Source organism: Cyprinus carpio, unplaced genomic scaffold (assembly GCF_018340385.1).
Source record: "Cyprinus carpio isolate SPL01 unplaced genomic scaffold, ASM1834038v1 S000006585, whole genome shotgun sequence".
In the NCBI taxonomy this organism is placed as follows: domain Eukaryota; kingdom Metazoa; phylum Chordata; class Actinopteri; order Cypriniformes; family Cyprinidae; genus Cyprinus; species Cyprinus carpio.
The window spans coordinates 2984011-2997533 of record NW_024879238.1 but is presented as its reverse complement, the minus strand read 5'-3'; the positions used below and the strand labels follow the sequence as shown (position 1 = coordinate 2997533).

Sequence of the window (13523 nt, the reverse complement as noted above, 5' to 3'; positions counted from 1 at the left end):
GTGAACGTAGTTAGTAAGTATGCTGACATCATCCATAGCAACACGGTCAACCCGGCCCTTACTCTGTTTAAAACTTCTGTCTATTCCTAAGTAAAAGTTTGTCTCAGCAGCTTTGTGATTAGGTTTTAAAGGTGCTGTAATTAGGATTAACACAGAGTGGTTGAACTAGGTATTGCAGTCCAAACTGAAAATATTGGAGAGGGTTTTTTCACCCTTCCCCTCCTCCTCAGACTTGACGCACACGCAGGTTGCCAGATTGACGACACCAACAAGAACAAGTGCACTTGACAATGACTGAAATACGCTGTTTTCCCCTACCTGGCAACCCAGGGTGCTGAAATACAATTGGGTAAACTGGCAGTGGGCGGGTTTCACGGACCAAAACATTCCGGCCCGGGACGTTCTTTTTCAAAGGAGAATAACTGACTGTAGCATTGTTTTTCAGATAAACAAGTATGTTAACTTAGCATGTTTTATCTGCAAACATATTATGCTATTTTTATCCTTTTGTAGAGTCAAAAACTTACATACAGCAGTTTTTTTAGAGAAAACTCTTAGCTAAAAACTTTTACTGCTATTTAGGAGAACTTTTAGTGGTAAGATAAAATGTTTTGTGAATACGGGCCCTGTTCTCTCCTGAGTGAATTCTCATGTGGTAATTTAGGCCTACTTTATGTGCAAAGCTTTTTCCACACTGACCACATATGAACTGTTTCTCTCCGGTGTGAATGGTCATGTGATATCTACGGCTTAGTTCTGTTGTGAATCTCTTTCCACATTGATCACATGTGAACAGCTTCTCTCCTGTGTGAGTTCTCATGTGGTAATTAAAGGTGTTTTTGTGAGTAAAACTCTTTCTGCACTGAGTGCAAGTGTAAGGCTTCTTTCCAGAGTGAACTCTCATGTGGACTTCAAGGACTCCTTTTCGAATGAAACTCTTTCCACACTGTTTACAGATAAAATGTCTCTCTCCAGTGTGAATCCTCATGTGGACTTCCAGGTTTTGTTTTTGAGGGAAATTCTTCCCACACTGTTGGCAGGTGAACAAGCTCTCTTCACTGTGAGTTCTCATGTGGGAATTAAGGTTGCCTTTATGTGCAAAACTCAGTCCACACTGAGAGCAAGTGTAAGGCTTTTCTCCAGTGTGACTTCTCATGTGGACTGCAAGGTATCTTTTTTGTGCAAAACCCTTTCTGCACTGTTGGCAGGTGTAAGGCTTTTCTCCAGTGTGAACTCTAATGTGAATTTTAAGGTTTTCTTTGAGAGTGAAACTCTCTCCACACTGTTCGCAGGAGAAAGCATTGTCTCTATTGTGAATTCTCATGTGGACTGCAAGGCTTCTTTTTTGAGCGAAACTCTTCCCACACTGTTGACAGGTAAAAAAGCTCTTAGATTCAATCTTCTGGACACTTTTTGGAGAGAAGCACTTTTTAGTCTGTGTGGATTTTTCTCCAATTTTGAAATCATGATCTTTCTCATTCTGCTCTTTCTCTTCCATATCCTTCAGCTCTTGACTCTCCTCAATCGGGTCTAAATTGAGAAAACAAATACAAATCCAGTTTAATGGCACAAAGAAACAGACCACTAAACCAAAGATGACGCATCAAAATCTACAGAAAAATGTGTTTTCTGTAACTTCAGAAACTCTTTGCATTATCAAACACCTTGCGAAACATAGCTTGACCAAAGGAGGGCTAGTTTATTTTCGCATTCTTTTGGACAGCATGAGAGGTGTATTGCCAATTTTGTGAACAAGCATTAGCATGTTTTAGGTCTTATCTATCCAACTGCTACCACAGGAGGGGTTTCATCAAACACAAGTACAGAACATTTTTTTTTGTGTGTGTAAATCATTGGTAAGGCATTCCAACATAAACTTTCGAATTCATGAAAATGTTCATATTTCTGAAATGTTAGTGGGTACGAAAGAAATGTACACCTGCTCCCTACGCAGTGCTCATCACTAGTGCTGGGCGGTTTGACCAAAAATTTATATCACAGTTTTTTACTAAATTATGCCGGTTTCCCGGTTTATGACGTTTTTTTTTTTTTTTTCATGCATAATCAGGTATACAATGCATTTTCTGCTGGTTGATATTCCAAGACGTGCTTTTAGCCCGACAGCACTTGCATAAAATGGTTGTTTGGTCGACGTCGGATTTTTGGAAACCAAAAACCCTCCAAACAACAGACCAAGCTCCTCTTCTTGGCACAAGTTCTTCTGTGTCATGTTCTACTAGTTCTGCAGCATCCATCTTCCCTGTAACACCTGTTTCACACATACTCCATCTGCAGTGGGACGCGTTTGCAGTCCGCTACTGATCCGTGTCTGTTTAGTCCACAAACACAACATTTGTTCATTGTTTTGATTTCATATCATGTAAAACACACACACACACACACACACACACACACATATACATACATTATATATATATTTATATATATATATATATATTTTTTATTTTTTCTCAGATTATTTGTGAGTCTTTTATCACAGAACATTAACAATCTTTCATAGTTATAGACATTAGTTTAAACTCAATGAATACAAACAACGCATCATTCATGCATTTTACTTCTAGGTTTGTATAAAAAGCTGTCAAGCAAGCAGCAAAGCATTTAAACAATAATTAGCCTACTTTTCTTGTTAAAATATTTAAAATTAAAACACCACAGACAGAAACAGTCTCGTGCCTTTTGCATTTAAATCTTTATTACAAGCAATCCCACGGTTCTTAATGAACTTTGTTTTTCTGCCTCCATAAAAGTAAATATATATATTGTTTTCCTTGTTTATCTAAAAGTGCACTTTTTCTTGTTTAAAACCTAGCCAAAAACCCATGTGTTGCGTGTGAAACAGCTTTAATTAGTATACATTTATTGTGAAATGACTGCATTTCCGTGTAAATCCATGTTAATTTTTCCCACGAACAATGCGGTTTCACAATTCAGCGCCTGCAGCACAGCAAAAAATAGACTCGGTACATAAACGTTCGCTGCACTGCTACAGACGCACCGCTCCTGGAACGCACTGATGGACCGCAACCTCGTGCAGTATGAACGCTGGAATCCGTTAACATGGGTGCGTAAAAGAAATACGCAACGCATTCGCACTGCAGACGGAGTATGTGTGAAACAGGCGTTATAACGTAATACCAGAGCACTACTGTGTTTACCACTGTCGCTGCTTAGAAGTGCAACATTGTAAAGGGTCCGTCTGAAACAGTGTGCCGCGGCGCAGCATAACGTTCCGAACGTTGAGTAATTAAATACATTGGTATGGCGGTATATTGAAAATTAACATCATAACAAAAATATACACCGGTTTTCGGTGTAAACCGGTATACCGCCCAGCACTAAAGAAATGTACACCTGCTCCCTACACAGTGACTATACTACACAAATACTACACCAACCAACCATCCTACTTGTACCACACCTGAACAGCAATGGAGAAGTTATTGCTGGTTGCTTAATGCTTATATTCAGTAATATTCTTTAAAATATATAAAGTAGTAATACGTTACTGTCATGAAACATAGCATCTCAGCTGGAAAAAAAATTCTGTGCCACCAAAACATTCTCAGGAGCCACCAGCTGGCCATTTTTAGAAGAGCACCTGGCTACAAATGCTTTGGACACACATTAATTGAATATTTGTTAGACGTATGGCCTTTTAATCTTTTTTTTTTTTTTTTTTCATTTATGCAATATATTGGAGCAAGACCTGAGTAGGGAATCCAGAATATTCCTGGACATGTAATTTACATAGCTGTAAATCATAGGTGGGGATTATGCTAATTGTAAATGAGCACGCATGCATGCCCCATTTACGAATTATTAGAATTCATACACGTTTAACTACCAAATCTGACATTTACAAAACGTTTGTGAATCCGGAGGAGAGTTTTCGGGAAGGTTTGTTTACATGCAAATTACTCCAAATTTACTCATACTTACACAAGTTTCATGAGGCCCATTGTTCTAAACGTTAAATTTAATCTATGGCAACAAACCCTTATGCCAGAGAGGGGCCTTACACTGGCCACCTCTGACAGCGTCAGCCAATTAGTGCTATATCCTTAAGGCGTCAATTTGCAGATCCCTTCTTCTCAAGAAAGATTATGCTAAACTAAGTTGTTGTTCCAAGATTCCAAGCTACTCTGACCCTTGAGGTACACTTTCCTGCGGAGTTAAGATCCAACCCTAATCAAACACACCTGAACAAGCTAATCAATGTCTTTAGGATTACTAGAAAGATACTGGCAGGCTAAACATTGGTTCTGTGGTCCAGGGTCACATATACAAGTCATAAGGGTCAATGAAATTAAGATTTATACATTAATGTAAAGATTATTTATTCAGTTTTCAGATGATGAATGGTTTGTTAGGACAATATTTGGCCAAGATCCAATTATTTGAAAATCTGGGATATAAGGGTGCAATAAATAAATAAATATTGAGAAAATCGCCTTTTAAGTTGTCTAAATTAAGTTCTTAGCCATGAAAATTAGTGATCAAAACTTAAGTTTTGATATAGTTACAATAGGAAATGTACAAAATATCTTCATGGAACATAATCTTTTCTTAAAATCCTAATGATTTTTGGAATAAAAGAAAAATCAATAATTTTTACCCATACAAAGTATTGTTGGCTATTGCTACAAATATACCCATGTGACTTATGACTGGCTTTGTGCTCCAGGGTCACATATGCCATTACATTGGGAATGACTGGAAGAGGATGTCTGTTTGCCTTATAAATCATGCCATTCGAAGACAGACATACCTCAACCAACATTGCAGAGTGGTTGGAAGAAGTAGCAGTCCATGTTAAAATCCCTTTTGAGAAAATTACTGCCATCGTACATAACAATGTTGAGAACATTATGGCTGCTGCAAAATTACTGAGGAGAAATATAGGTGGACCAGTATACACTGCACTGGTCACACCTTGCAGTTGGTGATTAATGCTGCTTTAAAGGTGCTGTATATAGGATTGAACCCGAGTGGTTGAACTAGGTATTGCAGTCCAAATTGAAAATATTGGAGAGTTTTTTTCACCCGGTCCCTCCACCTCAGACTTGACGCACATGCAGCCAGATTGACGACACCAATAGGAACGAGCGCACTTGACGATGAATGAAATGAAATACGCTGTGTTTCCGCCAACTGGCAACCCGGGGTGCCAAAATACAATTGGGTAAACTGGTGGTGGGTGGGTTTCAAAAACCAAACCAGAGACCAACATTCCAGCCCAGAACGCATATTTTCAAAGGAGAATAACTGACTGTAGCATTGTTTTTCAGATAAATAAGTATGTAAATAAGTAAACTTAGCATGTTTCTTAAATATCTGCAAAATCTTACATACAGCACCTTTAAAGAACACAGGCATGCAAAGAACTGTTGGGGCTCCAGTCCACATCACCCACAGGAGAACTGGCTTATTGTGAGATCTGTAAACATCTGAGTGGATCTTAAAGCAGAAAGACACCCTCCTAGCACATATGCAGCTGGCACCGATACAGGATGGCTGCCTCCGTGATGTGCTCTGCAGTTGTTTTTTTTTGTTTTTTTTGTTTTTTTTTATTTTCCTGCAAACAGTTTCACCATGGACGAATTGCTGGACATTCGGCACCACACATCTCCCGATATATTACCGGTTTTCGACTATTCTGATGTTTTGCTGGACATTTTTGTCAGTGGAGCAGCTGCGCTGATCACACGCTTCAAGAGAATGCGAACACGGGGAAAAAGAGCTGGCACGTTGCCTAGCATCCATCTGGCAAATCTCCGCTCTCTACCCAACAAAACGGACAAACTCCTTCTCCTCTCTCGGACAAATAAGGATTTCTCACACTCTGCTGCTCTGTGTTTCACAGAAACTTGGCTGAATTACGCCATACCGGACAGCGCGCTCCATCTGCCGGGCTTTCAGCTGTTCAGAGCGGACCGCGACACAGAATCAACGGGGAAATAGCACGGCGGTGGGACATGCTTTTACATCAACGAAAGGTGGTGTACAGATGTAACCGTGTTAAAAAAGATGTGCTGCTCAGATCTCGAAACACTCTTCATTAACTGCAATGGAGTTTCACTCGTTCATTCTGGTGAGTGTTTACATTCCTCCGCAAGCACACGTAAGCCTGGCTGATGCGCACTCGCTGATCAGATCACAGAGACAGAACAACATCACCCGGACTCTGTTTTAATCATTTTTTTGGACTTTAATAAAGCCAATCTCTCCCGTGAACTGCCAAAATACAGACAGCATGTTACATGTTCCACAAGAGACAGTAATATATTGGATTACTGTTACACCACAACAAAGGATGCATATCACTCTGTTCCATGAGCAGCTTTGGGATGTTCTGATCACTGTCTGATTCATCTTATACCGACCTACAGGCAGAAACTAAAATCAGCTAAACCTGTAGTAAGGACTGTAAAAAGATGGACTAATGAAGCAGAGCAGGATTTACAATCTTGTTTTGACCTCACTGATTGGAGTGTTTTTGAGCTGCTGCCACCGATCTGGACGAACTCACAGAGACTGTAACATCTTATATCAGTTTCTGTGAGGATATGTGTATTCCTACCAGGACTCAACTAATTTACAACAATGACAAACCATGGTTCACTACAAAACTCAGACAGCTCCATCAGGGCAAAGAGCATGCTTACAGAAAGGGGGACAGGGGATGTCTTGTATAAACAGGCTAAATACACACTGGAAAAAGAGATCAAAGTGGCAAAGAGGAATTATTCTGAAAAAATAAGGACTCAGTTAACTTCCAACGACTCAGCATCAGTGTGGAAAAGTCTAAAAGAGATCCCCAATTACAAGACTCCACCCCCAGCACTGTGGAGAATCAACAACTGGCAGATGATCTGAACGAGGTTTACTGCAGGTTTGAAAGAAGAACACCCATCACCTGCCCTGAACGCCTCTCCACACAACCGTTCACACCATTCACAACTCTTGCAACCCGTCCTGAACACATCTCCAAACAACCGCCCTCACCATTCACACATCCTGCATCCCCCCTCTCCCCCACACCTGCAATACAGATAAGCGAGGATGTGGTGTGCCAGGTCTTCCGGAAGCAGAAAAGGAAAAAAGCACCAGGCCCAGACTGTGTTACACCAGCTTGTCTGAAATCCTGTGCTGACCAGCTGGCCCCCATCTTCACACAGATCTTCAACAGATCACTGGAGCTGTGTGAAGTCCCTTCATGCTTCAAATGCTCCACCATCATCCCCATCCCAAAAAAATCCAAAATTACAGGATAAAATGACTACAGGCCTGTGGCTCTAACATCTGTGGTCATGAAGTCATTTGAAAAGCTGGTGCTGGCCCACCTGAAGGACATTACTGGACCCTTACTGGATCCTCTTCTGTTTGCCTACAGAGCAAACAGGTCTGTGGACGATGCAGTCAACATTGGACTGCATGATGTTCTGCAACATCTAGACAGACCGGGGACTTATGTGAGAATCCTGTTTGTGGACTTCAGCTCGGCCTTTAACACGATCATCCCAAACCTCCTCCTGCCCAAACTAACTCAGCTCTCCGTGCCCACCTCCGTCTCTCATTGGATCAACAGCTTCCTGACAGACAGGCAACAGCTAGTGAGGCTGGGAAAACTCACATCCAGCACCCGTATAATCAGCACTGGAGCCCCTCAGGGTTGTGTCCTCTCCCCACTGCTCTTCTCCCTGTACACTAATGATTGCACGTCTAAGGACCCCTCTGTCAAGCTCCTGAAGTTTGCAGACGACACCACACTCATCGGCCTCATTCAGGACGGTGATGAGTCTGCTTACAGACAGGAGGTTAAAGCGCTGGCTGTCTGGTGCAGTCTCAACAACTTGGAGCTCAACACACTCAAAACAGTGGAGATGATAGTGGACTTCAGGAGAAACCCCCCTGCTCTCCCCCCACTCACCATCATGAACAGCACTGTGACTGCAGTGGAGTCATTCAGGTTCCTGGGCACCACAATCTCTCAGGACCATTCACATTCACAAAAAGGCCCAGCAGAGGTTGTACTTCCTTCGCCAGCTGAGGAAGTTTAACCTGCCACAAGAGCTGCTGAAACAGTTCTACTCCGCCATCATTGAATTGTCCTCTGCACTTCAGTAACTGTCTGGTTCAGCTCAGCTTCTAAATCTGACCTCAGAAGATTACAGAGGGTAGTCCGGACTGCTGAGAGAATCATTGGTACAACCCTCCCATTTATTCAAGAACTGTACTTATCTAGAGTGAGCAAAAGGGCTGGCAAAATCACTCTGGACCCCTCACATCCAGCACACTCTTTGAACTGTTGCCATCTGGTCGACGCTACAGAGCACTGAGCACCAGAACGACCAGACACAGGAACAGTTTCTTCCCCCAGGCAATCCATCTAATGAACACTTGATAATAACTGTGGAACACACACTATTTATACACTCATACACTTATTTATCTAACACACATACTTAGTGTACACTTAAACTTATTTATGTTTTTTTTTGCACATAATATACCTGTACATACGTAACTGCTCATTGTAATATACCTGCCATACAATTGTCAATTTGTATATTGTCATTCCTTACCTACTTATTTGTATTTTTTGTATTTTTTATTCTTTTATTGTGTTTTTTGTTCTGTCGCTGTCATTCTGTTGCACTGTGGAGCTTCTGTCACGAAAACAAATTCCTCATATGTGTAAACATACCTGGCAATAAAGCTCATTCTGATTCTGATTCTGATGTGTTACAGATCCACTCTACGCAGCAGTACAGGTGTAAGTCCAGCAGAGCTCTTGATTGGACACAAGATTTGCACAACCTTACCAACCCTCAACAGAAATCTGTTACCCAAGTGGCCAAACACAAAAGTCTTAAAAAATAAAAAATAAAAAAAAATTTTGGAGCCAAGAAAAAGGAACAAGCCTACTATTACAACCAGCATCATGGTGTTAAAAACTTACCTCTTCTATATCCTGGGGATCAAGTTGGACAAAGGCAGTTGTAAAAAAGGGGAGTGTCACACCGCAATCTTATCTTCTGGAGACAGAGCAAGGGAACACATTACGACGAAACAGCTGCCACCTCCAGGCTATTGTCTAAACTCTTCCAAGATTTGTATTGTTCACTCACTTGTAGGGGTGAAATAGCAGCCTATAGAAATCCTAAAAAAGCAGCCTAAAAAAACAGCCTATAAAAACCTTCTGCTGTCTGTGTCCTTAAAGTTAATCAAACAACAAAACACAGCTTTAATGAAGATTAATCTATTAATAATTTATACAGTGAACACTAAAGCTTTTTTTTGAGGATGAGAAGACAAAAATTAATTCAACAAATCCATCTTTTTTCGTTACTTGCATAGTTAAGTGAATGAATAGTAGGGGTGTGTGATATTGACAAAAAATGCTATCTCGATATTTTCGATAATGATAATTAGATGATATTTTGCTGATATCTTAAGGACTACCGTGGACAGCTGACTCCTGAAGTTTTTGATATTCTTCATATTTTGTGTGTTGGTCAATTCACATCAGTAACAAAAATTAATCATAAGTTTATATAGATTTTGCCCCTTTTTACCTTTATAAAGCCTTTTTTTATATAAAAGCGTGTATCTTTTGAGTCAAATTCTTACATTTAATCAGTTAAGTAGAATATAAAGACATTTAGGCTGTTACCAAACAAATAAATTGGTATCAACAAAATTAATCTTTGCAGAAGTGTTATCTGAAGTGGCATTTAGATGTATTTACACAGTGATTTACACACTGTTTAATGCAGCTCTGAGGGACATGGAATGACTTAAACTGCAGTTACAAATGCATAAATAATGTTGTGATATTTTAAACATAAAACATTGAAGATATTTTGAATGTGAAATTAAAACCGCCAGTAGGTTATCTACACCTACAGTCATTAGCTGTGTTTACATGGACCCTACTAATCCGATCGTAATAGGACTAGAAGCACAATCAGAATAAAAAAGTCACATGTAAACACGTCAATCGTATTGAATTGACCAGATCCGACTAAAATTTTGATTGGATTGTAAAGTGTGGTTTATTCTTTTTGTAATCGGATTGAGAGGACATGTAAACACTTGATCGGATTGAAAACCGAAACTGGAAAGTACTGCGCATGCGCAGTGACGTAGAAGTAGCGTAATGACGTGCAGAACGAGGTGTTCTTTCAGGCGAATAAAGTGTCATAAATAAGTGTCCTGTCATTATAAAGCTCCCCTTTCACTCAGCGTCTGTGAAGTGGAACAGGACCACGTACCACCAGTCCTTGTTTAAGAGTATTTTTGGGTGCGCGAAGTGGCACTTTTACTAATTTTTTTTTTTTTAAGTAGCCTAAAGCTGCGTTCAGACTGCACGATTTTAGCCCAGTTTCATGTGCTGGTCGTCGCCTTATTAGTACATGAAGTAGATAAATCTCACATGTGCTTTTTAAAACATTATGCAGCGGGAAACTATATATTCAAGCAGTGTGCGCTTGAAAGAGTAAATCCGATCAGAAACTTGTGACATAAACGCGCATATCAACCCGATCACTTTATTTAGCGTTCATGTAAACACTACGTTCTGAATCAACAACCAGAATGAATTCATTCCGATGGAAGCAAAAAGTGTCCATGTGAACGTACCTATTGTGGACCGAATCATTTAAAAGGTTGATTCATTCAGGATCGATACGCTGTCATGTTGCTCAGAGACATAAAACAGTGCTGTGACTGTTTGGAATTATTTTTTGTTGGTGAAATGGAGCAAAAACAGGCAATATGGTGTCCAAAATGTAAGTCGCTTATTAACTTATTGATTTTATACATCCACATACACATTTGTAATCATGCTTATTTTTAAAGAAAAAAATCATCACTCTTCGCGTGATATTAACTATATGAAATTAGAGGTTAACCGATTGAACGCCCGGCCAATTAATCAGGCCGATTTTTGGCATTTTTAAATTATTTGGCATTCGGCAAATTAGGCTGATTTAAAGGCAGGCGCATCTGCGGGCAGCTAATCGCTGTTGTGGAATGCCATACCGGATTTGTGGCGGCTTGTCACAATATCAAAACTGACCGCCACAAATGGATTGTCCAAAAGGCTTATACTTCGTTGAATAAACTGAGCACGGCATGTTTCAAAATTAAAATGCAGCACGGGTGTTTTTATATGAATGTATCTTTGAAAGGAACCAACCATCTTCAGAAAAGCTTCAATGTCATTATCAGGCATTACAGGAAAGACAAATTGAGTTTTTTTATTAACAGATAAATATAATGCATATAACGGCGCGCGGTCCCTAAATACACACCTATACAGAATTACAGTATTTCAGAATTCACGCAAACATCATCTGCTCTGTCTTAAGTGAACGCTTAGAGAACTGTTGGGGGAAAACTTCTGATGTGTAGCATTATATTAGAGCCATGCATTACAGTATAGGATGTCTGTATCATTATCATAGTGTTAATCTAACAATTAAAGAAAAGAGGGAATCACTCGCTGCACTTCATTCAACTGCTTTTATAGTTTCAATAATCACTTTATTGGTAATGAACACACTTAAGTTATTTTTACATTTGATTGTTTTTCGTACATGAATGGTTTAGAAATAAAATAATAACGGTAATGCATTATTTGTTTCTCTCTAGGCTATTTGTTCAGTTTTTTTTTTTTGCATCTGTTCTTGTTTATAATAACAAAGATAAAATAAAATAATAGCTGTATTGTGATTATTAATATAGTAATTAATAATAAGTAAAGACAGAGGACTTCACTATTGACTTCAAACGGGTGTGGCTCAGTCCTTTTTTTTGTCCGATTCCAATAAATCATAAATCATTTTGAAGGTCTTTTAATGGAGAGTGTTTTTTTTTTTTTTTTTTATTGCTCATTGTGACTCGTTTTGTCAGCACAAATCACATTATTCCCATGAGGAAGCACATGTGGAGGCGGTAAATGACAACAACGCATGCGCGATGTTTCAGGCGGTATAGCAAGTGTAAACACATGAATCGGATATGGGTTATAATTGAAAGAACGTGTAAACAGACAGCTAAAAAAAAAAAAATCGGATACAGGCAACAAATCAGAATTTTGCAGTGTAAACGAGGCCTTACACTAAGTGTGGCAGCACTTCCCCCGGGGGAAACATATTTATGCAAATTAATCCTCTGCCAGCAGGAGGTGCTTTTAGAGCAGGAGAGACAGAGTTTTCCCCGTTAACAGCTGTACACAAAGCAGAGCTCCGCTAAACACTGCTTCATCAGGCATTACACGCAAAATGAAATGAAAATGACATCCAACATTTTTATGAAGACTGTTTCCTTCAGTTTTGATATTGTGGCAGGCCACAAATAAATCAATATATGGGAAACACTGGTATTTATCTAGTCGTGATATCTCAATATGTCTGTACACGAGTCTTCATGTCAAATAAAACCATTTAAATGATGAAACTCACATGACATTCTTCAAAAATATTATTCATTTCTGTAGATATTGGCATTTTAATAAGAATCAAATGAGAATGAAAACCAACCTGTTTGTTCCTCAGTATTTTCTTGTTTCACTCTGAATGTTTCTTCAATCTTCCAGTCTTCACTCTCCTCTTTAATAAACGCCATCTCTATAATAGTGTGAATGAACAGAGAGAAAAAAATCTCAAATCAAATCAGCACCCTAGTTTAGCAGTCAGCGCACTGCTAAGAGAGTCAGTCAGAGTGAGAGTTGATAGCCTTAAATGAGCTGATTATCAAAACAAACAAACAAACAAAAAACCTTCATATACATTCGTTTAGGTCAGTGGTTCTCAACCTTTTTTGGGCCAGCACCCCCTGCAAATCATCCAGGTCTCTCACCGTCCCCCACAAAATAACACAGTCTAACTGTCTTCACTAACTATTTAAGTTGATTATTATAATTATTATTATATTATTTTCAATTAGTTTTCGGTAAAAAATAAGAACATGTATGTCATAGTTTTAGAAAATACCCTGTTTTTGAGAATATATTTAATTTCCTTTTTTCTCTGACGTAGTGGCCTTGGTAATTTTGGTCGGTAAATACATCACATTTATACATGAAAATGGAGGAAACTGTAAACCCTCCTTATACTACAGTTCATGATTTTGTGAGAATATTTCAAAGTTTGCTTACAAATACTTAGTAGAAAGATGGGGAAAGGCTTTTGAGCCACTCCATGTACACTGGTAGATATAAAAGGGTTTTTTTTTCTTTCTTGTGAAGTAAAACCGTTAATTGGTTAAAAGCTATTCTGAATTTCAGAAATGTTAACATCTCATGTCAGAAGAGAGAAGAACAGAGAAACAAATGTGTAATGGTTTCTTTTTCTCAGAAAGAGCAGCTGTAGTCTAGATGAAAACGCTCTAATGTGTCTTTCAGAAGATCCTCCATCACTTTTTGCCAGTGACTGATTCTTGTTTTCTATTAAATGATTCACGATATCCAGAGAGAAATGAGAAGCAGCTTC

The 13523-nt window shown here is 39.2% G+C and overlaps 1 protein-coding gene across 1 annotated transcript; it reads right to left on the bottom strand.

The window, feature by feature from the left end:
- Nucleotides 1-545: 545 nt before the first annotated feature.
- LOC122144084 (gastrula zinc finger protein XlCGF8.2DB-like) lies at nucleotides 546-12672 on the bottom strand. Its single transcript, XM_042754734.1, has 2 exons — nucleotides 12573-12672; nucleotides 546-1530 (listed from the first exon to the last, which is right to left on the bottom strand). Exons 1-2 carry the CDS (start codon nucleotides 12655-12657, stop codon nucleotides 575-577), a joined length of 1041 nt encoding a protein of 346 aa, XP_042610668.1. The 5' UTR covers nucleotides 12658-12672; the 3' UTR covers nucleotides 546-574.
- Between the last annotated feature and the right edge of the window lie 851 nt (nucleotides 12673-13523).